We start from the raw sequence: 24344 nt of genomic DNA, 5'->3' as shown, positions 1-24344 counted from the left end.
ATATACCCATCCAGATGTCTTTTAAATGCTGCAGTTGTACCAGCCTCTACCACTTCCTCTAGCAGCTCATTCCAAACACGCACCACCCTCTGCTTGAAAAAGTTGCTCCTCGGGTCCTTTCCCCCTTTCACCCTATGCCCTATAGTTCTGACTTTCCCACCGCAGGGATAAAACCTTGTATATTTACCCTATCCATGCTCCTCATGATTTTATCAACCTCTAAAGTCACCCCTCAGCCTCCGATGCTCCAGGGAAAACAGCCCTCTGATTTTGGTGCAGCATCTTGTATAGTTTCAGCTGACCTCAATGTATTTCCAATGAAGTTAATCATTTCACTGAATGATAAAGAGATGGACAGGGTTGTGGTCTGGCCCTGGACCTTTGTGACGTTTCCCAGACTCTGATCTCCCTCCTTGAGGCTTTTTCACACTGGATCCTGTATTCATGTAACATTTACCGGCTGCATCGTGGCAGCCGCCAATTCATTGAATACTTGCTCATCACTTCAGGAACCTTTTAAATTCCTCATTAAAGGCGATCCAAATGCATATTGATCTTTGATCAGTTCCATCAAATTTATGGTTACACCTACTCTTAGAATTCTTTCGCTAATAAGTTGTTGCGTCCCATGTTTACCAGTCACCTCTATCTTTATCCTTGGGTGTCTTATAATGTATTCATTCACCTCACATTCCAATGTCTGCTAATTTCTGTATCAATAATTCGTTCCTCTCTGTATGATATGGGGCTGCTTTCACTATCTGAAACTGGTTGGAATCTTTTCTTCTAATGCTTTAATAACTTTTTTGTGTGTAGGTAGATCTGAAACTACTAAAGGACCTATATCTATAAATATTCAAAGGATATTGGAGTCACAGGGATGTACAGCACAGAAACAGACCCTTCGGTCCAACCTGTCCATGCCGACCAGATATCCCAACCCAATCTACTCCCACCTGCCAGCACCTGGCCCATATCCTTCCAAACCCTTCCTATTCATATACCCCTCCAAATACCTTGTAAATGTTGCAATTGTACCAGCCTCCACCACATCCTCTGGCAGCTCATTCCATACACGTACCACCCTCTGCGTGGAAAAAGTTGTCCCTTAGGTCTCTTTAATATCTTCCCCTCTCACCCTAAACCTATGCCCTCTACTTCTGAATTCCCCGACCCCAGGGGCAAGACTTTGTCTGTTTATCCTATCCATGCCCTTCATAATTTTGTAAACCTCTATAAGGTCACCCCTCAGCCTCTGACACTACAGGGAAAACAGCCCCAGCCTGTTCAGCCTCTTCCTATAGTTCAAATCCTCCAACCGTGGCAACATCCTTGTAAATCTTTTCTGAACCCTTTCAAGTTTCACAACATCTTTCTGATAGGAAGGAGACCAGACTTGCACGCGATATTCCAACAGTGGCCTAACCAATGTCCTGTACAGCCGCAACATGACCTCCCAACTCCTGTAGTCAATCCTCTGACCAATATAGGAAAGCATACCAAATGCCGCCTTCACTATCCTACCTACCTGTGACTCCACTTTCAAGGAGCTATGAACCTGCACTCCAAGGTCTCTTTGTTCAGCAACCTACTCTAAATATTAGAACCGATTGATTAAATAATTAAAGAGTCGACAGAGTTATTATCGTTTTACTTGTCAGAACCATATTAAGCAAACATTTTTTGCAAGATGTCTAACTCCTGTCAACTAATTACAGCTGCATTAACCATGGCTAGTTGTCTGTGTCCTGCTAAGTTATGGACAGTCAGAACAGGAAAAGACCTTGGCTATTTACCCTATCGGTGCCCCTCATCATTTTATAAACTTCTGGAATTGTCTGAAGACAATCTGTGATTCTGGAGATCACTGGAGGAGGCCAAGATGGTACTTCTGGCTGAAGATTGCTGTGAGTACTTCAGCCTGATTTTTTGTGCTGATGTGCAGGGCTCTTCCGTCATTGAGGATAGGGATATTGGTGGAGCCACCTCCTCCAATGAGTTCGTTAATTGTCCACCACCATTCACTATTGGATAGGGTAGGACTGCAGAGCTTAGATCTGATCCATTGGTTGCATTATTATTATTCACAATTTATAATAATGATTTGGAGTTTGGGACAGTGGGTCACAGGTCAATTTGCAGAGGACTGTGAAACTTTGCAGAGGAACATAGATATTTTGAGTGAGTGGGCAAAGGTCTGGCAGATGGAAAACAGTGTTAATAAATGTGAAGTCATCTATTTTCATAGGAATAGCAGTAAAAAGGACTATGACTTGATGGTGAGAAGTTGCAGCATGCTGCTGTGCTGTGACCTGGGTGTCCTTGGACATGAATCAGAGGGTTGGTCTGCAGGTGCAACGAGTAATTAAGACGACAAATGGAATTTTGTCCATCATTACTAAAGGGATTGAGTTTAAAAGGCGGGAGTTTATGTTGGCCGTTCCGACAATCAATTCTATGCCAGACCCTCCAAAGAACGTTTCACACAGATCCCCCTCCCACCCTATCCAGTCGTTTCTGCTGGTGGGTGAGACCTGGACTAGGGGTATTGGCCTCAATATGAGGGGGGAGTAGAATTCGGACAGAGATGAGGAGGAACTGCTTTGGAATCTTTGGAATTCTCTGCCCAAGGAAGCAGTAGAGGCAGCTTCATTAAGTATATTCAAGAGACAGCTGGATGGGTTTTTACATAATAGGAGAATTAAGGGTAGTCGGGATCATGCAGATAGGAGGAGCTGAGACAATGGATCGATCAGCTATGATTTTAATGAATGGCAGAGCAGGTTCAATGGTCCAAATGGCCTACTCCTGCTTCTATTACTATGAAACTATAACCCTGCATTTTCTATGGCTAACCCACCTAATCTGCACATCCCTGGACACAATGGGCAATTTAGCATAGCCAATCTAAATTGAGGCTGGTGAGCATTGTAGTGATGTGAAAAATGAATGTCAGAGAATGATAGAAAGGGACAAGGAGGATAAATGTGCCAGCACTCAAATTTGGATTCTAAAAATCACAAAACTTGAAACTAAAGAGTGTGTCTGAATGTATGCTGCATTGTCACAAAACTGAATGAATTGACTGCACACGTTGAAGAGAATAATTATGATCGGAGACTCTTTAGAGAGATGTGGCTTCAGGATGACAAGGATTAGATCCTGAATATTGAGGGGGTGCCATTCAAGTCAAATGGGAAGCTAGGTAAAGGTAGAGAGTTGGCACTGCTAACCAAAGCACTGATAACATGGTAGTCTAGTGTCAGCTTGGATTTCAGGTCCTGATTTCTCGTCCTCTGTTGATCTCCCTGTTCCCACAGAGGAAGATGTCAGCTGTTCTCAGCTCTGCTGAAGCTCTGACTTCTGCGCCCACCCCCAGCTCTTTACCCCTTCTGGAACAATGAAACATTCAGTCGATCAAGACCCATTCCACAATCTCCCAGCCTTAGGTCGCTTTTAAATCTTTGCCCTCTCACCCTAAACCAATGCCCTCTGGTTTCAGACTCTCCCACCCTGGGGCAAAGATGTTATTTCCCTATCCGTGTCACTCATGATTTGATAAATCTCGACAGTTCACCCTCTGCTTTTGACGGCCCAAGGGCAACATCCCCATCCTATTCAGTCTCATTTTATACCACGAACCCTCCAACCCTGGCGACATCCTTATCAATCTATTGGAGTTTCACGATATCTTTCTATCCAAGAGGAGGGAGACCAGAATCAAATACAACATTCCAAAAGTGGCGTAACCAATGTCCTGTACAGCTGCAACTTGACCTTCCAACTCCTATACCCAATGCACTCAGTGGGTCAAATGGCCTCTTTCTGCACTGAAGGGGTTTATGATTTTAATTGATATAATATGTAGATTTATATTAAATATAAATTGCTTCATATGGTGTAAGTCTGATATTCACTGTTATACAAGCTGCATGGCTATGATCTTTTACCTAATATAGTAATGGAATTACATGCTGTATTTCTTGTCATCAATTTTATTTAATAGGTGAGCAGGAAGTCATTCAGCATCTTAACTGGTTTTATTTTATCAGCAGTGGAGTTTAATTTAGATAAATGTGAGATGCTGCATTTTGGGAAAGCAAATCTTAGCAGGACTTATACACTTAATGGTAAGTCCTAGAGAGTGTTGCTGAACAAAGAGACCTTAGAGTGCAGGTTCATAGCTCCTTGACAGTGGAGTCACAGGTAGATAGGATAGTGAAGAAGGCGTTTGGTATACTTTCCTTTATTGGTCAGAGTACAGTAGTTGGGAGGTCATGTTGCTGCTATACAGGACATTGGTTAGGCCACTGTTGGAACATTACGTGCAGTTCTGGTCTCCTTCCTATCGGAGGATTTGAGCAATAGGAAGAGGTTGAATAAGCTGGAGCTGTTTTCCCTGGAGCGTCGGAGGCTGAGGGGTGACCTTATAGAGGTTTATAAAATCATGAACGGCATGGATAGGATGAACAGACAAAGTCTTTTCCCTGGGGTCAGGGAGTCCAGAGCCAGAGGGCATAGTTTTAGGGTGAGAGGGGAAGTATGTAAAAGGAATCTAAGAGGCAACTTTTTCACTCCGGTACGTGTATGGAATGAGCTGCCAGAGGAAGTGGTACAATTGCAATATTTAAAAGACATCTGGATGGGTATATGAATAGCAAGGGTTTGGAGGGATATGGGCCGGGTGCTGGCAAGTGGGACTAGATTGGGTTGGGATATCTGGTCGGCGTGGACAGGTTGGACCGAAGGGTCTGTTTCTGTGCTGTACCTCTGTATGACTCTATGATGTTTCATTTTCATATCCTTATTCAACTTCATTTGGTTACAATGACTTGGAAATGAAGTTTTCCTCAATACACACTTAAGGCTATCTGGCTGCCTGATGTGTCCTGGATAATATGTGATCAGCAGGCATCTGGCAATCTACAGGAGTTATCATTTTTTTAAAGATTACTTAGTATAGGAATTAGGCCCTTCAGCCCAACAAGTCCACACCGGCCCACCAAAGCGCAACCCACTCAGGCCTATTCTCCTACATTTACCCCTACACCTAACACTACGGGCAATTTAGCATGGCCAATTCACCTAATCTGCACATTTTTGGACTGTGGGAGGAAACCGGTGCACCTGGGGGAAACCCACGCAGACACGGGAAGAATGTGCAAACTCCACACCATCAGTCGCCTAAGGTGGGAATTGAACCCGGGTCTCCGGAGCTGTGAGTTAGCAGTTCTAATCACCATGCCGCCCACATTATATTTATTTGACTGTACTGACTGTGATCACTTATTTTGTGAATTTCGTTGCAGAAAGACATGGGAAAAGAAATCTGAAACCAAATGTTACATCAACCTCTGATGGAGCCACTTGATTCATTGGGAAAGGAAATCAAACCAAACATCATCTTCACTATCCTATCTACCTGCAAGTCTGAAGGAATTATGAATCTGTACTCAAAAGTCTCTTTGTTCAGCAACACTCCCTAGGACCTTACCATTAAGTGTATAAGTCCTGCTCTGATTGGTTTTTCAAAAATGCAGCACTTCACATTTATCTGAACTAAACTCCATCTGCCACTCCACAGCCCATTGGCCCATCTGATCAAGATCCTGTTTTAATCAGAAGTAAACTTCTTCGCTGTCCACTATACCTCCAATTTTGGAGTCCTCTGCAAACTTACTCTACCTATGTTCACAGCCAAACCACTTATATAAATGATGCAAAGTAATGGACCCAGCACCGATCCTCGTGGCACACACTGGTCACAGGCCTCCTGTCTGAAAAGTATCCCTCCACCATCACTCTGTCTTCTACCTTTGAGCTAGAACTTTGAAAAAAATAATTCTGAGGTCAAAATTCCTCCCGTCGTTGTGGTTCTGTTCGCCGAACTGGGAATTTGTGTTGCAGACGTTTCGTCCCTGTCTATGTGACATCCTCAGTGCTTGGGAGCCTCCTGTGAAGTGCTTCTGTGATCTTTCCTCTGGCATTTATAGTGATTTGTATCTGCCGCTTCCGGTTGTCAGTTCCAGCTGTCCGCTGCAGTGGACAGATAACAAATCACTAAAAATGCCTGAGGAAACATCACAGAAGCGCTTCACAGGAGGCTCCCAAGCACTGAGGATGTCACCTAGATAGGGGACGAAAGATCTGCAACACAAATTCCCAGCTTGGCGAACAGAACCACAACAACGAGCACCCGAGCTACAAATCTTCTCCCAAACTTTGAATCCCTCTCCTCTTCTTCTCCTGCTCACATAATGCTGGGTGTAGCCAGACAGCTAGCTGAGAGTCAGCCCTCAACGGAGGTTTTTTTTTTAACTGAGGTGACTAAATCTCTTGGTTAAACCTTTTTTTTTAAAATCCCCTCACTACTGCTACTGTGGTCGTGCTTATTTTTTCCCCAGCACCCATGTGTGTGTGGAGTTGTGAGATAGCAGATACATTCAATTTTGCTCAAAGCACACAATCTGCAGGCAGTCAATCCATTAATATTTTATAAATTCCTACTTTGGAAGTAGAACCAGTCTGACTCAACATTAGGAGACAGGCAGGCTCTAACCTCACACCTTTAATACATTCTCTGAGCTGAAGTGTCACCTTCAAATTACATCGAGAATATTCCTTATAAGTAGTTCTGGGATTTACATATTAATGAACCAGGATCATATTAATGAACCTGCAACCCATTCTCAAAGATGGAAGACTTGATAGCAATCTAGATTTGTTCAATTCAGTTGTATGACACTGCAATGTTTTGGTACAAATTCTATGTCTTGTGATCCTGCTCCACAGCTACCTGATGAAGGAGCAGCACTCCGAAAGCTAGTCCTTCCAAATAATACCAGGTTATATTCCAATACGTTTGTCTGATTTTTACCTTTCTTTGTCGTGAACACAGCCCACACTTTCTGCTGCAGGCAGTAACCTTTACAATGTTGATGAAATGATGCAGTATCTGCAGAGATGAAAAACTTAACAGTTTTAATTTTAATTCTGTGTCTTATGATCCTGGTCCACAGCTACCCGATGAAGGAGCAGTGCTCCAAAAGCTAGTACTTCCAAATAAACCTGTTGAATTATAACCTGGTGTTGTGAGACTTTTAATCTTTGTTTCTAGTGAATACAGCCCACACCTCCCACTGTTGCCAGTGAACCTAACATTGCTGATGAAACAATCAACCCGAACTCCTGAAAAATTTACAATTTCTCACAATTCTGCCACTCATTCACTTCTGATCCAAGACATTGGAAACTTAGTGCTGGAGGTTGAAAGAAATGAGTAGCTTTAAAGCAAACCCTTGTTGAATCTCACAGCTTTCAATGAGAGTCTGAGTCTGATGGTGAATTCTGGTAACCTTTATTGCAACCCTGCTTCATTACAGTTTCAATTTTTCCCAGAAAAAAGGTGCACAAAAAGTAGTGTTTTTTTAAAAAAAAACAGCTCAAGGTCAAAGTGCACACACTCCCCATCCCCCACTTTCTTTACTATTGGTCAGCACCAAATTATCCCTTTGTAACAGGATCCTTAGTACAGCCCTCACCTGGAGGAAGTATTGCCTCACTCAGCAGTTTCAGCCTACACCCTGTATACAAGTTAGTTTCTCCAGCTCATTTGCAGGAGGGAGGTGTAATCATGAATCAACCACACTGCTGTTGGTCTGGAGTCACGGGGTAGGCCAGACAGGGCAAAGGATGCAGCTGGGATGACAGTGAATCCTTTGCAGGAAAGGTAGCTTCATTCTCTAAAAAGGACATGAATGAATAAGATGGGGGTTTTCTTCCCCTGAAAATGGTTTCACCATTTGATTCTGAACTCCAGATTTCAATTGCGCCATCTACCATGGTGGGATTCAAACCGGGGAGACCCCAGAACTGGGTTGATTGTCTCGTCGAAAATGGTACTTATCCGTCACTCCTTCAATTTCTCTGTGATGGCACGTGAACTCGTTGATGTCTCTGGAGGTAGGAGGAGCAGGTGAAGCCCTTCCTGCACTTGGAGCAGGTGAATGGCCTCTCCCCAGTGTGGATCCGCTGGTGGGTCAGCAGATTGGAAGAATTGGTAAATCCCTTCCCACACTCAGGGCAGGTGAATGGCCTCTCCCCTGTGTGGACCCGCTTATGATGCCGCAAATTGCTCATATGATTGAATCCTTTCCCGCACACAGAGCAGGTGAATGGTCTTTCCCCTGTGTGGATCCGCTGGTGGTTCAGCAGGCTGGAAGAATCACTGAATCCCTTCCCACACTCGGGGCAGATGAATGGCCTCTCCCCCGTGTGGACCCGCTCGTGCTTCCTCAAGTTGCTCACACGACGGAAAGCCTTCCCGCAGTCTGAGCAACCGAATGGCCTCTCCCCAGTGTGGACCCGCTGGTGGGTCAGCAGTGCAGATGAATGCGTGAACCCCTTCCCGCACACCAAGCACGTGAACGGCTTGTCTCCCGTGTGGACCCACTGGTGCGCCTGCAGGTTGGAAGAATTTGCGAATCCCTTTCCACACACTGAGCAGATGAATGGCTTCTCCCCGGTGTGAACACGTCTGTGAATTTCCAGCACTGAGGGGGAAGGGAATCCTTTCCCACAGTCCCCACATTTCCACGGTTTCCCCATGGGGAGAGTGTTCCTTGTGTCACTCTGGGTTTGAAATTACAAACAGAACGGGTACACAGTCTGTCCCCACCGTGAGGGGTGTGATTTTGATTCTCCCAAGCTGAGGAAATGGTTTGAAGCACTTTTTCCACAGTCAGCACACTGAATCTCCCTCACTCGGTGTCTTAGTATTCTTCCTGCCACACTAGTGTACAAAACCTCTCAAGCAGACCAAAGCAAACATTTCCTCTCAATTTGAATGGCTGCTGATATTCAAGTCCCAATGAATCAATGAGCTCTGCCAGTTGATGTATCAAATGCCTTCAAATTTCTTTCCGCATGTCTTCCTGCAAAAATAAACTCATAAAATAAGTGATCATGGTCAGTACAGTTAAATAAAGATACATTGATGGCAATTCCTGTAGATTCTGGATTAGTGGTGCTGGAAGAGCACAGCAGTTCAGGCAGCATCCAAGTAGCTTCGAAGTCGACGTTTTGGGCAAAAGCCCTTCATGATGAAGGGGTTTTGCCCGAAACGTCGATTTCGAAGCTACTTGGATGCTGCCTGAACTGCTGTGCTCCTCCAGCACCACTAATCCAGAAACTGGTTTCCAGCATCTGCAGTCATTGTTTTTAACCAATTCCTGTAGATTGCCAGGTGCCTGCTGATCACACATTATCCAGGTCACAGAAACCTGAAAACCCTCATGCAGCCAGATAGCCTTAAGTGTGTATGGAGGAAATCTTCATTTAGGGGACAATGACCTAGAACAAGTTGCCTACAAAGGTGCTGGATCAAGATATGAAAATAAAATGTCAAGACTGCTTGCAGAAAGAAAGCCAGGGAAGTTGCTGAATGTGTATGGTGGGGGATAGGTCCCAGGGCAATAATGAGGAAAGAGATTAACCCGAGATTCGTACAGTTGGGAAAGGGAGTGAATCAAACAGTCAGGGCAGGAAGGAATAAAGCAGAGAACAACGTAGGACTGAAGTTATACTGCATTTACATCAAAGCAAGAGACCTAACAGGGAAAGCAGATGAAATCAGGGCTCATGGTCAGAAACATGGGACTGGGACATCATAGCAATTACAGAAATGTGGCTCAGGGATGAACAGCTCAATGTTCCAGGATACAAATGCCATAGGAAAGATACAGAGGGGGGCAAGAGAGGTGGGGAGTGGTGTTTTGATAAGGGATAGTATTACAGCTGTACTTAGGGAGGATATTTCTGGGAATACATCCAGGGGAGTTATTTGGGTGGAACTGAGAAATAAGAAAGGGATGATCACCTTATTGGGATTGTAATATAAACCTCTAATAATCAGCAGGAAATTGAGATACAAATTTGTAAGGAGATTTCAGTTATCTGTAAGAATAATAGGATGGTTATGGTAGGGGATTTTAACTTTCCAAACATTGACTAGGACTGCCAGCATTCAGGGTTTAGATCAAGAGGAATTTGTTAAGCGTGGACAAGACAATTTTCTGAGGCAGTATGTGGATGTCCCTACTAGAGAAGGTGCAAAAACCGACCTACTTTTAGGAAATAAGGCAGGACAGGTGACTGAGGTGTCAGTGCTGGACCACTTTGGGAAAGGGACAGACCAGATCTAAAAGTTGAAGTTCTAAATTGGAGGAAGACTAATTTTAATAGTATTAGGCAAAAACTTTCAAAAGTTGATTGGGAGGCAGATGTTCACAGGTAAAGGGATGGCTGAAAAATGAGAAGCCTTCAGATATGAGATAATAAGAGTCCAGAGACAGTATGTTCCTGTTAGGGTGAAAGAAAAGGCTGGTAGGTGAAGGGAATGCTGGATGACTAGAGAAGTTGAGGAGCTGGCTAACAACAAGAAGGAAGCATATGACAAGTATGGACAGAACAAATCGAATGAATCCTTAGAAGAGTATAAAGGTGGTAGGAGTAAGCTTAAGAGGGAAATCAGGAGGCAAAAAGGGGACATGAAATAGCTTTGGTAAATAGGGTTAAGGAGAATTAGAAGGGTTTTTATAAATTAAGGACAAAAGGGTAATTGGGAGAGAATAGGGCCCCTCAAAGATCAACAAGGCAGCCTAAATGTGGAGCCTGGGTGGATGAGGGAAATACTAAATGAGTATTTTGCATCAGTTTTTACTGTGAAGGAGGACATAGAGGATATAGAATGTGGGGACATAGTTTGTAACGTCTTGAAAAATGTCCACATTACAGAGGAGGTAGAGCTGGATGTCTTGAAACACATAAAAGTGGATAAATCCCCAGAAGCTAGGCAAGTGACTCTTGGGCCCCTTGCTGAGATATTTGTATCATCGATAGTCACAGGTGAGGTGTCGGAAGACTGGAGTGGCTAACTAGTGGTGCCACTATTTAAGAACGGTGGTAAGGAAAAGCCAGGGAACTATAGACCAGCGAGCCGGACATCAGTGATAGGCAAGTTGTTGGAGGGAATCCTGAGAAACAGGATTTACATGTATTTGGAAAGGCAAGGACTAATTAGGGATAGTCAGCATGGCTTTGTGCTTGGGAAATCAATCAAACAAAGTTCCTCATGGAAGATTCGTTTGCAAGGTAAGATCTTATGAAATACAGGGAGAACTAGTCAACCTGATACTGAACTGGCTTGAAGGTAAAAGAAAGAGGGTGGTGGTGGAGAGTTCCTTTTCATACTGGAGCCTGTGACCAGTGGTGCCACAAGGATCGGTGCTGAATCCACTACTTTTTGTCATTTATATAAATGATTTGGATGTGAACATAGTAGGTATAGTTAATAAGTTTGCAGATGACACCAAAATTGGAGATTCAGTGGACAGTGAAGAAGGTTGCCTCTGATTAAAATAGGATCTTGGGCTGAGGAGTGGCAGATGGAGTTTAATTCAGATAAATACGAGGTGCTGCATTTTGGAAATGCAAATCAGATCAGGACTTCTTCAACCTCAATGTCATGGAGATGTCCAGCATGGACACAGACCCTTCGGTCCAACTTGCCCATGCTGACCAGATATCCAAAATTAATCTAGCTGCATTTACCAGCCCATCTCCCTCTCGACCTTTCCTATTCAAACACCCATCCAGAGGCCTTGTAAATGTTGTCATTGTACCAGCCTCCACCACTTCCTCTGACAGCTCATTCAATACATGCACCACCCTCTGCATGGAACTTTACATCGCTCCCCTCTCATTCTCAACCTCTGCCCTCCACTTCTGGACTCCCCTACCCCAGGAAAGAGACCTTGTCTATTTACTCTATCCATGCCCCTCATGAATTTACAGTAAGATCACCCCTCAGCCTCCAACACTCCAGGGAAAACAGACCAATCTATTCAGCCTCTCCCTGCAGCTCAAACCCTCCAACCCTGGAAACATCCTTGTAAAGCTTTTCTGAACCTTTCCAACCTTGCTATTCAAATACTAATTTTACACAGAGGGTGGTTCATGTGTGGAATGAACTTCCTGAGAAAATGGTGGATGCTGGTAGAATTAAAAGACATTTGTTTCAGTACATGAATAGGAAAGGTTTAGAGGGATACAGTCCAAGAGCAGGCAGGAGAGACTGGTTTAATGTGGGATTATGGTTGGCATGGACTGGTTGGACTGAAGATCTGTTTCCATGCTGTATGACTCTATGGCAGGCTTTTCGTTCTTGAAAGTGGAGTCACAGGGTAGACAGGACAGTGAAGGTGGTGTTTGGTACACTTCACAGGACATTGGTTAGGCCACTTTTGTAGTATTGCATGCAACTCTGATACCAGTGATCCCACCCTGACACGCCATGCACCAGAGATAATGACTAAAATTGACTGGGTCACAGATTAAAATCATAAAACCCCTGCAGTGCACAAAAAGGCTATTTGGTCCATTGAATGCATTGGGTATAGGAATTGGGAGGTCATGATGCAGCTGTACAGGACATTGGTTAGGCTACTTTTGGAATATTGCATTCGATTCTGGTCTCCCTGCTACAGGATAAGAAGGATGTTGTGAAACTTGAAAGGATGAAGGACAGATTGATAAGGATGTCGCCAAGGTTGGAGGGTTTGTGGTATAAAGAGAGGCTGAATAGTATGGGGCTGTTTCCTTGATGCATCAGAGGCAGAGGGATAACCTTGTCAAGGTTTATAAAATCATGAGGGGCATGAATAGGGAAGCATACTCCCCCAGGGTGGGGGTGTCCAAAACCAGAGGTCATAGGTTTAGGATGGGAGGGGAAAGATTTAAAAGTGACCGAAGGGTCAATGTTTTCACAGAGAGGGTGGTGCATACTGCACTGAGCTGCCAGAGGAAGTGCTCAGTACAATTACTTTTAAAAGGCATCTAGATGGGTATGTGAATAGGAAGGGTTTGGAGGGATAAAGGCCAAATGCTGGCAAATAGACCTAAATTTACATAGGATATCTTGTCTGCAAGGATGTGTTGGATCGCAAAGTCTATTTCCATGCTGTATGTTTCTATGTCTATTTGATAACAGATGCTTATTTCTGTTGATGCATTTATCAATCATGCCTGGGTGGTAATACTTAGAGTCATAGAGATGTACAGCATGGAAACAGACCCTTCGATCCAACCTGTCCATGCCGACCAGACATCCCAACACAATCTAGTCCCACCTGCCAGCACCCGGCATAGATGTAAGGGAGCGAGAATTCCTCAATTAGGGCACTCTAAGAACCCTGGGAGACACCAATCTCTGGTTTACATCCTAACGAACAAACATTAAGTACAAGCACCTATTTATTCTCAATTTTGTTTAATTTTTCTTGTTTTATTCCCTGCTACGATGATTCTCTCTGTCTGGATGGTTGACAGGCTGGGAGATTGTGGGTTGGGCCTTGATTGACAATGTTTTATTGTTCCAGCAGTTGTAAAAGGTGGGGGGCGGGTAGTGGGTGGTCGAGACTTCAGCAGAAATCCTGCAGAGCTGAGAACAGACTGACATTTTACTCTGTGGAAACAGGGAGATCAACAGACGGCAGAGAAATCAGGACCTGAAATCCGACCTGACACCAGACTACCATGTAATCAGTGCTTTGATTGGCAGTGCCTTTACCTTTACCTAGTTTCTCATTTGACTAGAATGCCACGTACCCCTTCAGTATTCAGGATCCAATCCTTGGTACCCTGAAGCCATGTCTCTGTAAGGAGTCTCAGATCATAATTATTCTGTTCGATGTGTGCAGTCTATTCATTCACTTTTGTTATGATGCAGCACACCTTCAGACACACAGTCTTCAGTTTCAATTTTTGTGATCTTTAGAATCCAGCTTTGATTGCTGGTACATTTACTCTCCTTGTCCCTTTCTATTATACTCGTGATGTTCATTTTCACATCACAACACTGTTCACCTGCCTTGATTTGGACTGGCCATGCTAAATTGCCCAGGGATGTGCAGGTTAGCTGGGGTAGCCATGGGAAATGCAGGGTTATAGTTTCATAGTAATTGAAGCAGGAGTCGGCCATTTGGCCTGTCAAGCCTGCTGTGCTATTCATTAAGATCATAGCTGATCTATCCATCGTCTCAGCTCCTCCTACCTGCATTATCCCAACTACCCTTAATTCCCCACCATGCAAATACCTACTCAACTGTGTCTTGAATATTCTTAGTGAAGCTGTCTCTACAGGTTCCATAGGCAGAGAATTTCATGGAGTCACTACTTTCCGGGAAAAGCAGTTCCTCCTCATCTGTGTCTTAAACTGACTCCCTCTAATCTCGAGGCCATGACCTCTAGTCCTAATCTCACCCACCAGCAGAAGTTACTGGATTGATTGGTTGTTGGTGGTAGTGGTGGTGGAGGGATGGGGGCGGAGTGAGGTGGAAGCTTTTCGGAGGGGCCAACGTGGACTTGAGGGCCTGAACAGCCTACTTCCACACTGTAGGACTTCTATGATTTACCGCACTTAGTTTTGTCTTGGATCACAGCTCCCAGAACCTCCCAGCTTCTGCAAATTAAAAGACAAGTCCCACTCTGCCATCTCGTATGTGTGTTATCTAACTGCTTTATTATTTCTAGTGAATTTCGCCCACTCCTCTCACTGCTGCAAGTAATGATTAGATTAGATTACTTACAATGTGGAAACAGGCCCTTCGGCCCAACACATCCACACCAACCGTTCAAAGAGCAATACAATGCTGATGAAACAATGCAATACCTGCAGTACTGAAACCTGTAAGGCTTCTAACAATACCAGTTACTGACTCACTGCTCCTTCTGATGCACAGCATTGGAAATACAGTGTTGAAGGCTGAATGAAATGAGCAGTTTAACTCAAAACCCTTCACTAGGCTCCCCACTCAGCACACTTTACTTACTGCTGGTAAACCTTAAACCACTTCATCCCCACAGTGCAATGAATTCCCACTTTCCATCAAAATCCTAGACATACACGCGTACTCAGTTCCTGTCTCACAATTGAAAGATTTCATTCTGTAACTACTTCTGCTTCCAGTAAAGGCAAAACATCTTTGAAAGCTGTTCTCAAAGTTCAGTCTTCACAATCACACTTCTGCTTTCAAGGAAGATGATTAAAGTCATACAGCAGAGAAAGTGAGCCCTCAGTCCAACTCATCCATGCTGACCAGATATCCTAAATAAATCTAGTCCCATTTGCCAGCATTTGGCCCGTATCTCTCTAAACCCTTCTTATTCATGTACCCATCCAGATGCCTTTTAAATATTGTTATTGTAGCAGCCTCCATCACTTTCTCTGGCAGCTCATTCCAAACATGCACTACCCTCTGTGTGAAAAGGTTGCACCTCAGGTCCGTTTTAAATCTTTCCCCTCTCACATGAAACCTATGCCTTCCAGTTTTGGATTTGCCTGCCATGGGGAAAATATTTTGGCTATTCACCCTATCCATACCCCTTATAAAATTCTGTAAGGTCACCCCTCAGCCTCCAATGCTGCAGGGAAATTATCCCTGGCCTATTCAGCATCTCCCTATAGCTCTAACCCTCCAGCTCTGCCAACATCCTTGTAAATGTTTTCTGAACTCTTTCAAGTTTCACAACATTGTTCCATAGGAGGGGGCCCAGAATTGCACACACTATTCCAAAATAGTGGCCTAACCGATGTCCTGTGCGGCCATGACAATGACCTCCCACCTCCTGTACTCAATGCTCTGACCAGGAAAGGAAAAAGTGTACCAAATGCCTTCTTCACAATCCTGTCTCCCTGCAATTCCACTTTCAACGAACTAGAACCTGCAAGGTCTCTTTGTTCAGCAACATTCCCCATTAACAGTGTAAGTCATGCCCTGATTTGCCCTACAAAATGCAACACCTCATATTTATCTAAATTAAACTCATTCTACCACTCCTTGGCCCATCAGCCCATCCCATCAATTCTAATTTATATTGAACTTTCTTTCCTCTCTCAGCCCCGAAAGCTGAAAAATCTCCATTCAACACACTCCCTCCATTCTGACATTGCTGAACGTAATTCCTGCTGTACCTCAACCTGAAGGATCTGGTTCATGCTGATCAACAGGCCCACGCGCGGGAGGGGGGTGGGTGGAATCTAGTTGAAACAGAGAACACAGAATGGCCTGGACAGAGTGCACATGGGGAAGATGTTCCATTGGTAGGAGAGACTAGCACCTAAGGGCACAGCATTAGAATAAAAGGAAGACCTTTTAGAACAAAGATAAAGAGAAATCGTTTCAGCCAGAGAGTGGTGAACATGTGGAAGTGACTGCTACAGAAGGCTGTGGACGCTAGTCACTGAGTATATTTAAGACGGAGGTAGATAGGTTCTTGAGTATCAAGGGGGAAATCGAGGGTTACGGGGAGAAAGTGGGAGAATGGGATTGAGAAACTTACCAACCATGATTTAATGGCAGAGCAGCCCCGATGGGATGAGACACCTAATTTATTCTCCTGTGTTTTATGGTCTCTTGCTTTCCTGGACACAGAGAGAAAGAATTGGGAGCAGGAACAGGCTGTTTAGCCTGTCGAGCCTGCACTAACATAAGCGGATATGAAGATACCTACATCTAGGTGGATAGGCTGGAAATATTTCCACTGGAGCAGAGGAGGTTGAGAGGTGACCTTATCGAGGATTATAAAATCATGAGGGGTATAGATAAGGTGACTGGCGGATATCTTTTCCCTTAGTGGGGGTTCAAGATTAGGCAGCGAATTTGAAGGTGAGAGGAGAAATATTTTAAAAAGGCATAACAGGCACTTATTTTTAAAAACACAAAGTGCTTTGTGTATGAAATGCATGTCCAGACAAAGGGGTGGACGCAGATACAGTTAGAACATTTTAAAGACATTAGGACTAGTACATGAATGATGAAGTTTAATTCAGATAAATGCGAGGTGCTGCAGTTTGGAAAAACAAATCAGTGCAGGACTTATACACTTTATGGTAAGGTCCTGGGGAATGTTGCTGAACAAAGAAACCTTGGAGTGCAGTTCATAGTTCCTTGAAGGTAAAGTCGCAGATAGATAGCATAGTGAAGGCAGTATTTGGTACGCTGTCCTTTATTGGTTAGAGCATTGAGTAAAGGAGTATGGAGGTGATGTTGCATCTGTACAGGACATTGGTGAGGCCACATTTGAAATATTGCTTGCAACTCTGGTCTTCTTGCCATCAGAAGGATGTTGTGAAGCTTGAAAGGGTTCAGAAAAGATTCACCAGGATGTTAACAATTTTGAAAGATTTGAGCTCTTGGGTGAGGCTAAACAGGCTGGGGCTGTTTTCCTTGGAGTGCCAAAGGCTGAGGGGTGACCTTACAGAGGGGCATGGATAGGGCAAATAGACAAAGTCTTCTCTGTGAGGTGGAGAGTCCAGAACTAAAAGTTTAGGGTGAGAGGGGAAAGACATAATAGGGACCTAAGGAGAGCTTTTTCACAAGAGAGTGGTGCGTGTATGGAATGACCAGTCAGAGGAAGTGGTGGAGGCTGGTATAATTACAGCATTTAAAAGGCATCTGGATTGGTCTATAAATAGGAAGGGTTTAAAGGGATATGGACCAAGTGCTGGCAAATAGGACTAGATTAGGATAATTGATCAGCATGGACTAGTTGGACTGAAGGGTCTGTTTCTGTAACCAATCTATACTGGTCTTAAAACCATTCTTTTGCCTATCCCCATAACCATCCCACTTCTTTGTTATTCAAAACTCAGATGAACTCAGCCTTGGACGTATTCAATGACACCCTAACTGCAGGAAGGCATCCCCACCTCTCAGCTCAATTCCTCTTGCTAACACGCCACTTGCCTTGCTGATTGCTTGCCGCATCTGTCTGACAACTGGCACTGATTGGTGTAGAATGACATCTACATCTGTAGATCTACACATCATTTCTGATAAAAAGGTTCCTGCATTTGCCCTGTGTTTTTCAATAGAGACACAAAACTGAACTAACTTTCCCAGAATCTGTCCCCTCCCTGGATTCACTCCATTTCGCTTCAATGTCTGCAAGTCAACAGTTGAACCCCGGAATGGAAAATGGGGTGAGAAAAGAGACCATTGTACTCACAGATGTTGGACAGAGGAAGAAAGTTGCAGTCTGGGCTAAAGCTCAATCTTAATTCAGAGAGAGAGAAGCAGCACCAACCTCAGAAGCACATGATCCTACGTCCGCATCCACTCTATAGGTTTGCTGTGATTGGCAGGAGGACCAGTCCCCATCCGGTCCTCCAGAGCGTCCCATTGGTTCACCAAACAAGATCGTGGGGCGTTTCCCCATGTCGCATGACCCACACGCGAAATGGTTGCTGACACCGAGTAGCATGCGCAGTATGGAGATGCTGGTTATTACTGACAGATTTTCAAAGTTAAAAATCACACAATGCCAGGTTATAGTCCAACCGTTTATTTATTTCCAATTTATTTGGAATCATTAGCTTTCGAAGCGCTGCTTCTTCATCGGGTGGTTGTGGAGCAGAATCATAATACACAGACGCTTTAGCAACAGGATTGCAGAGTCATGGAACGTAATATTAAACAAATTTAGCTTACCTCTATCATCTTTTAGAATGACCATGTTAGTTTCGATTCCTTCACATGTAAATCCCAAAACTTTTTAAAAGTTATGTTCTCAAGATAGGTTTTAACAATAGGTGTCATCTCAATCAGGTAATGCATTGAAGGTGTTAAATTAAAGTCTGTCTGTGTCCCAATGTTACGTCAGACTGATTCTATTTCTATCGAGTCGCATGTGTCCAAAAATGAGACAGATACTAAAGAGTAGTCCATGGTGAGTGTGATGGTGGGCTGAAACTTGTTAATGTCAGTGTCATTAATTCAGTGACTCCTCGCCATGGGTGCAGAGGAAAAAAGATCATCAATATATCTGGTGTATAGTGTTGGTTGGAGGTCCTGTGCAGGAAAGAAAGACATAAGATTATGGGGTGCATTTGCATATGCAGAATTATATTTGTAGATACATTCTATTTTGCTCAAAAAGTGCATAATCTGCAGGCAACCACTCCATGTAATATTTTATAAATTCCTACTTTGGAAATAGAACCAGTCTGACTCAAGACAGACTCAAACCTCACACCTTTCATACATTGTCTGAGCTGAGATGTCACCTCTTTTTATAAAACCTTCAGTTATCTCGAGACTGTGACTTTAAAAAAAGTGCTAGGATTTATATATTAATGAACTGAAATCTGAAACCCATTCTAAAGATGAAACACTTCAAAGCAATCTAGGTTTGTTCAATATATCATTCAATGTCCTTTTGCTACAAATACTGTGTCTTATGATCCTGCTCCACAGCTACCCAATGAAGGAGCAGCGCTCCAAAAGCTAGTGCTTCCAAATAAACCTGTTGGACTATAACTTGGTATTGTGTGATTTTTAACTTTGTTCCTAATTAAAACAGCCCACACCTCCCACTGGTGCCAGTAAACTTTATAATGCTGAAGAAATGATGAACCTGCAGTCCTGAAAAACGAACAATTTCGAATAATACGAGCTACACATTGACTCCTTCTGATATATGGCATTAGAAACCTCGCACTGGAGATTGAAAGAAATGAGCAGCTTTCAAAGAAAAACCTGTTGGATCTCATCGCCTTCAATGTCTGAGTCCTTCGGTAAGTTCAGGTAAACTTTATTGTGGCAAAAGTGAGGATTGCCGATATTAGAGATCAGAGTTTGGATTAGAGTGGTGCTAGAAAAGCACAGCAGGTCAGGCAGCATCTGAGGAGCATGAAAATTGACATTTCAAGCAAAAGCCCTTCATCAGGAATCAGATTCCTGATGAATGGCTTTTGCCTGGAACGTCGATTTTCCTGCTCCTCAGATGCTGCCTAACTTTTATTGTGACCCACTTTGTTCCAGCTTCAGATCTCCCCAGCAAAAAGGCAGAGAAAGAGTAGCTCATTTGCATTTTTAACAGCTCAAGGTCAAAGCGTACACACTCTCCTGCATCCCACTTTCTTCACTGTTGGTCAGCTGAGTTGTCCCTTTGTAATTGGATCCTTGGAACACCTAACCTGGAGGTAGTATTGCTTCACTCAGCAATTGCAACCCATATCCTGTATCCAAGTAAGATTCTCCCCGCGCATTTGCCGAGGGGCTGTCAAGCGTCAACCACACTGCTGTGGATCTGGAGTCAGGTGTAGACCAGACCAGGTAAAGGATGCAGCTGGGACGATTGAGTGAATCCTTTCCCACAACAGCAATTTCCTTCCCTAAAACATGAGTGAATCAGATTGGGATGTTTTTCTCATCATGAGGTTCTGAACTCCAGATTTTTGACTGAATTCCAATTCCACCATCTGCTATTCAAACCCGGGAGTCCCCAGAACTAGGTTATTAGTACAGTCGACATTTGCTGAAGCTCCTTCAATCCCCCTGCAATGGCACGTGAACTCACTGGTGTCTCTGCAGGTGGGAGGAGCGGGTGAAGCCCTTCCCGCACAGAGAGCAAGTGAACGGCCTCTCTCCGGTTTGAACCCGCTGGTGGGCCAGCAGTGTAGATGACCGAGTGAACTCCCTCCCGCACATGGAGCACTTGAACGGCTTCTCTTCCACATGAACCCGCTGGTACTTCTGCAGATGGCCCATCTAACTAAATCCCTGTCCGCACACGGAGTGGGTGAACAGCCTCTCCCGTTTCCTCCATGTAAACGCGTCTGTAGGTTTCCAGCATCGATAGGAAAGGGAATCTTCTCCCACAGTACTAACATTTCCACATGGGGGGAAGCTGTCCTTGTGTCACTGTGTTTCAAATTACAAACAGAAAGGATACACAGTCTGTCCCCACCGTGAGTGGTAAGACTTTGATCCTCCAAGCTGAGTAAATGGTTTGAAGCACTTTTCACAGTCAGCGCATTGAATCTCCCTCACTCGGTTGTCTCAGTATTCTTCCTGCCGCACCAGTGTCCAAAATCTCTCAAGCAGACAAAACGAAACATTTCTTCTCAATGTGAATGGCTGCTGATATTCAAGTCCCAATGAATCAAGTGGCTCTGTCAGAAGTTGATTATCTTTTGGTTTCAGATTTCTTTCCCCATGTCTTCCTGCAAATAAAATCACAAAATAAGTGATCACGGTCAGTACAGTCAAATGAACATAACATCGGTGACAATTCCTGTAGATTGCCAGATGCCTGCTGATCATATGTTTTCCATGACACAAAAACTTGAAAACCCTCACGCAGCCAGGTAGCGTGAAGTATATATTAAGAGGAAAACTTCATTTAGGTGACAATGACCTGGAACAACCTTCCTACAAAAGGTGCTGGAAATGGAGCTGAGTCAAGGTTTTGAAAATGAAATGTCAAGGCTGCTTCAGAAAAGGAAGCCAGTAAAGTTGCTGAAAGACTTCCTGCTGACCTATTAACTAAAAATGATTACAAGAAATACAGGATGTAATTCCATTACTATATTAGAAGGTGAAAAATCATAACCATGCAGCTTGTACAACAGTGAATATCAGATATACACCATATGAAGCAATCATAAAATCCCTGCAGTGCAGAAAAAGGCCATTTGGCCCATTGAATGCATTGGGTGAAGGAGTTGGGAGGTCACGCTGCAATCTTTCAGTTGCTGCAAGTCAACAATTAACCCCAGAATGAAAAAAAAAGAGAAAAAGACTGTTGTACTCACAAATGTTAGACAGAGGAAGGAAGTTACAGTCTGGGGTAAAGTTTAATCCTCATTCAGAGAGAAAAGAGTAGCAGCATCTTCAGAGCTCACGGTCCAACCTTCGCATTTCGACAATGGTCGGCTCTGATTGGCAGGAGGACCAGACTCCTTCCGGTCCTTCAATGGTCCATGGAGAGGAGCTCACGCGCCGTTTCTGAGGCGAACCAAGTGTTCGCAGTGCTTTGCTGACACCGGCGGTCATGTGCATTGCTTGCTGACACCGCGGAGCATGCTCGGTATGCAGGAATTTGTTACAAACTGTTAAAAATCACAAAACCTCTGGTTATAGTCCAACAGACTTATTTGGAAGCACGGGTTTTTGGAGCGCTGCTCCTTCATCAGGTGGTTGTGGAGTATAACATCGTAACACAGAATTTATGATCTTATAGTGCTTATACGATCTTATGAACGTTAGTGCTTCCAAACAAGCCTATTCGACTGTAACCTGGTGTTGTGTGATTTTTAACTTCGTACACCCCAGTCCAACACGGGCACCTCCAGATCATGACAAATTTTAAGTGTCCAAATGCGAATACGAGAGAAAAATACCAAAGCAATTTTTTGTCGAAATGTTTTTTTTCCCTGTGTCTTGACATGTTATTCCTTTTGCATTTTGTCTGGCTGCTCAACGTTTCCGTCTTTTCCCCAGGGTAGAGGTATTCCAAAACTGGGGGATAAAGGTTTAGGGCGAGGGGGAAAGATTTTAAAAGATTTAAAAGACTAGGAGTAGAACATTCACCCCTTACAGGGCGAAAGTGAGGACTGCAGATGCTGAAGATTAAGGTCAAGAGTGTGGTGCTGGAAAAGCACAGCATCCGAGGAGCAGGAGAATCGACGTTTCGGGCAAAACCCTTCATCAGGAAATAGCCATGGGGAACTACAGGGTTGCAGCGTAATCGAGTGGGTCTGGGTGGGACGCTGTTGGGAAGGTCGGTGTGAATGGCCTGTTGGGATGATATGGTTCCGCTGCTTTAGCCACGTGTATATTGAGAAATGATTGCCCCAAGTCTGCTGTGGGAGAAGTGCGCTCCACTTCGTGGGACACTGACACCCTGTCAGCGCTGTACCTCTCTTCACATTCTGCACCCCTGTCCATGTTCTCCCCACCCACTGCCCCCTGCCCATTCTCACTCCTCACACTGCACCCCCTATTCTATCCCCCAACCCTCTGAGCCCCAGTCTGACCCCCTGTCCATTTCTCTCCCTTCTCCACCACCACCAGCGACCCCCCCCCCAATCCTTTCTCCTGCCTCAGCCCTCTTTGATCGCTGTATGAAGCCCTTCTAAGGAGAGAGCGAGAATAGTTGGTGATGACTCTACCTGGGAAACAGGGAATGTGAGAAATAGCTGATTTTTAAAATTGAGAATAACTCAAATCATATATTCAGAAGCTTTGTTAAAGTGCAGAAGAATGTTAATTTATTTTTAAAAAGCTGCAGAAATCTTTCTGAAACTTGCATTGATGTATTTGCACAACAAAGGACAGGCTATAAGGAGTGAATGAGTGAATAAAAGACAAGTCCCACCTTGCCCTCGAGGAGAAAGTGAGAACTGCAGATGTTGGATATCACACTTGAGTGTGGTGCTGGAAAAGCACAGAAGGTCCGGCAGCATCCAAGGGGCAGGAGAATCGCCGTTTCGTGGCATAAGCGATTGGCACTCGGCCATCACTCCCTCAAACCCACTGCGATGGCACCTGAACTCGCTGGTGCCACCGCAAGTGAGAGGAACAGGTGAAGCCATTCCGGCACTGACAGCAGGTGAATGGCCTCTCTAAGGTGTGAGCACATAAATGGCTTCTCTCCCTTGTGGACCCACTGGTGCGTCTGCAGATGGCTGATCCGACTGAAGCCCTTCCTGCACACCGAGCAGGTGAATGGCCTCTCCCCGCTGTGAATACGTCTGTGGGTTTCCAGCAGAGATTGGGAAGGGAATCCTTTCCCTCAGTCCCCACATTTCCACAGTTTCCCCATTGGGGGAGCTTTCCTCGTGTTGCTCTGGGTTTGAAATTACAAACAGAGCTGGGACATAGTCTTTCCAACCGCGAGGGGTGTGATTTTAATTCCCCAATCTGAGTAAATGGTGTGAAGCACTTTTCACAGTCAGCACACTGAATCTCCCTCACTCGGTGTCTCAGTATTCTTCCTGCCGCACCAGTGTCCAAAATCTCTCAAGCAAACAAAAGGAAACATTTCTTCTTGATTGGAATGGCTGCTGATATTCAAGTCCCAATGAATCAAATGGCTCTGTCAGAAGTTGATGCATCATTTGCTTTCAGATTTCTTTCTGCACATCTTCCTGCAAAAAAAAAACACAAAATAAGTGATCACTGTCAGTACAGCTGAATGAACAAAACAAAGGTGGCAATTCCTGTAGATTGCCAGATGCCTGCTGATCACATATTACCCAACACAGAGAAATCTGAATACTCTCATGCAGTCAGATAGCCGTAGCTGTGTATTGAGGAAAACTTCATTTCGGCGACAATAACATGTAAAAAAAACTGCCTAAAAAGGTGCTGGAAATGGAGCTGAATCAAGGATATGAAAATGAAATGTCAAGGCTGCTTGAGAAAAGAAAGCCAGTAAAGTTACTGAATGACTTCCTGCTGTCGGATTAAATAAAAAATGATGACAAAAAAAGGACGTGA

At 44.2% G+C, this 24344-nt stretch overlaps 1 protein-coding gene across 1 annotated transcript; it reads right to left on the bottom strand.

Moving 5' to 3' along the window:
* Positions 1-7649: 7649 nt before the first annotated feature.
* On the bottom strand, positions 7650-18163 carry LOC140460418 (uncharacterized). Its single transcript, XM_072554961.1, has 2 exons — positions 18067-18163; positions 7650-8933 (listed from the first exon to the last, which is right to left on the bottom strand). The coding sequence occupies exon 2, from the start codon at positions 8605-8607 to the stop codon at positions 7918-7920; it is 690 nt and encodes a 229-aa protein (XP_072411062.1). The 5' UTR covers positions 8608-8933; positions 18067-18163; the 3' UTR covers positions 7650-7917.
* Positions 18164-24344: the final 6181 nt, after the last annotated feature.

This window comes from Chiloscyllium punctatum, chromosome 36 (genome assembly GCF_047496795.1).
Source record: "Chiloscyllium punctatum isolate Juve2018m chromosome 36, sChiPun1.3, whole genome shotgun sequence".
Taxonomy (NCBI): Eukaryota; Metazoa; Chordata; class Chondrichthyes; order Orectolobiformes; family Hemiscylliidae; genus Chiloscyllium; species Chiloscyllium punctatum.
Note: the sequence above shows the minus strand (reverse complement) of the source record. Positions and strands in the feature narration are given on the sequence as shown.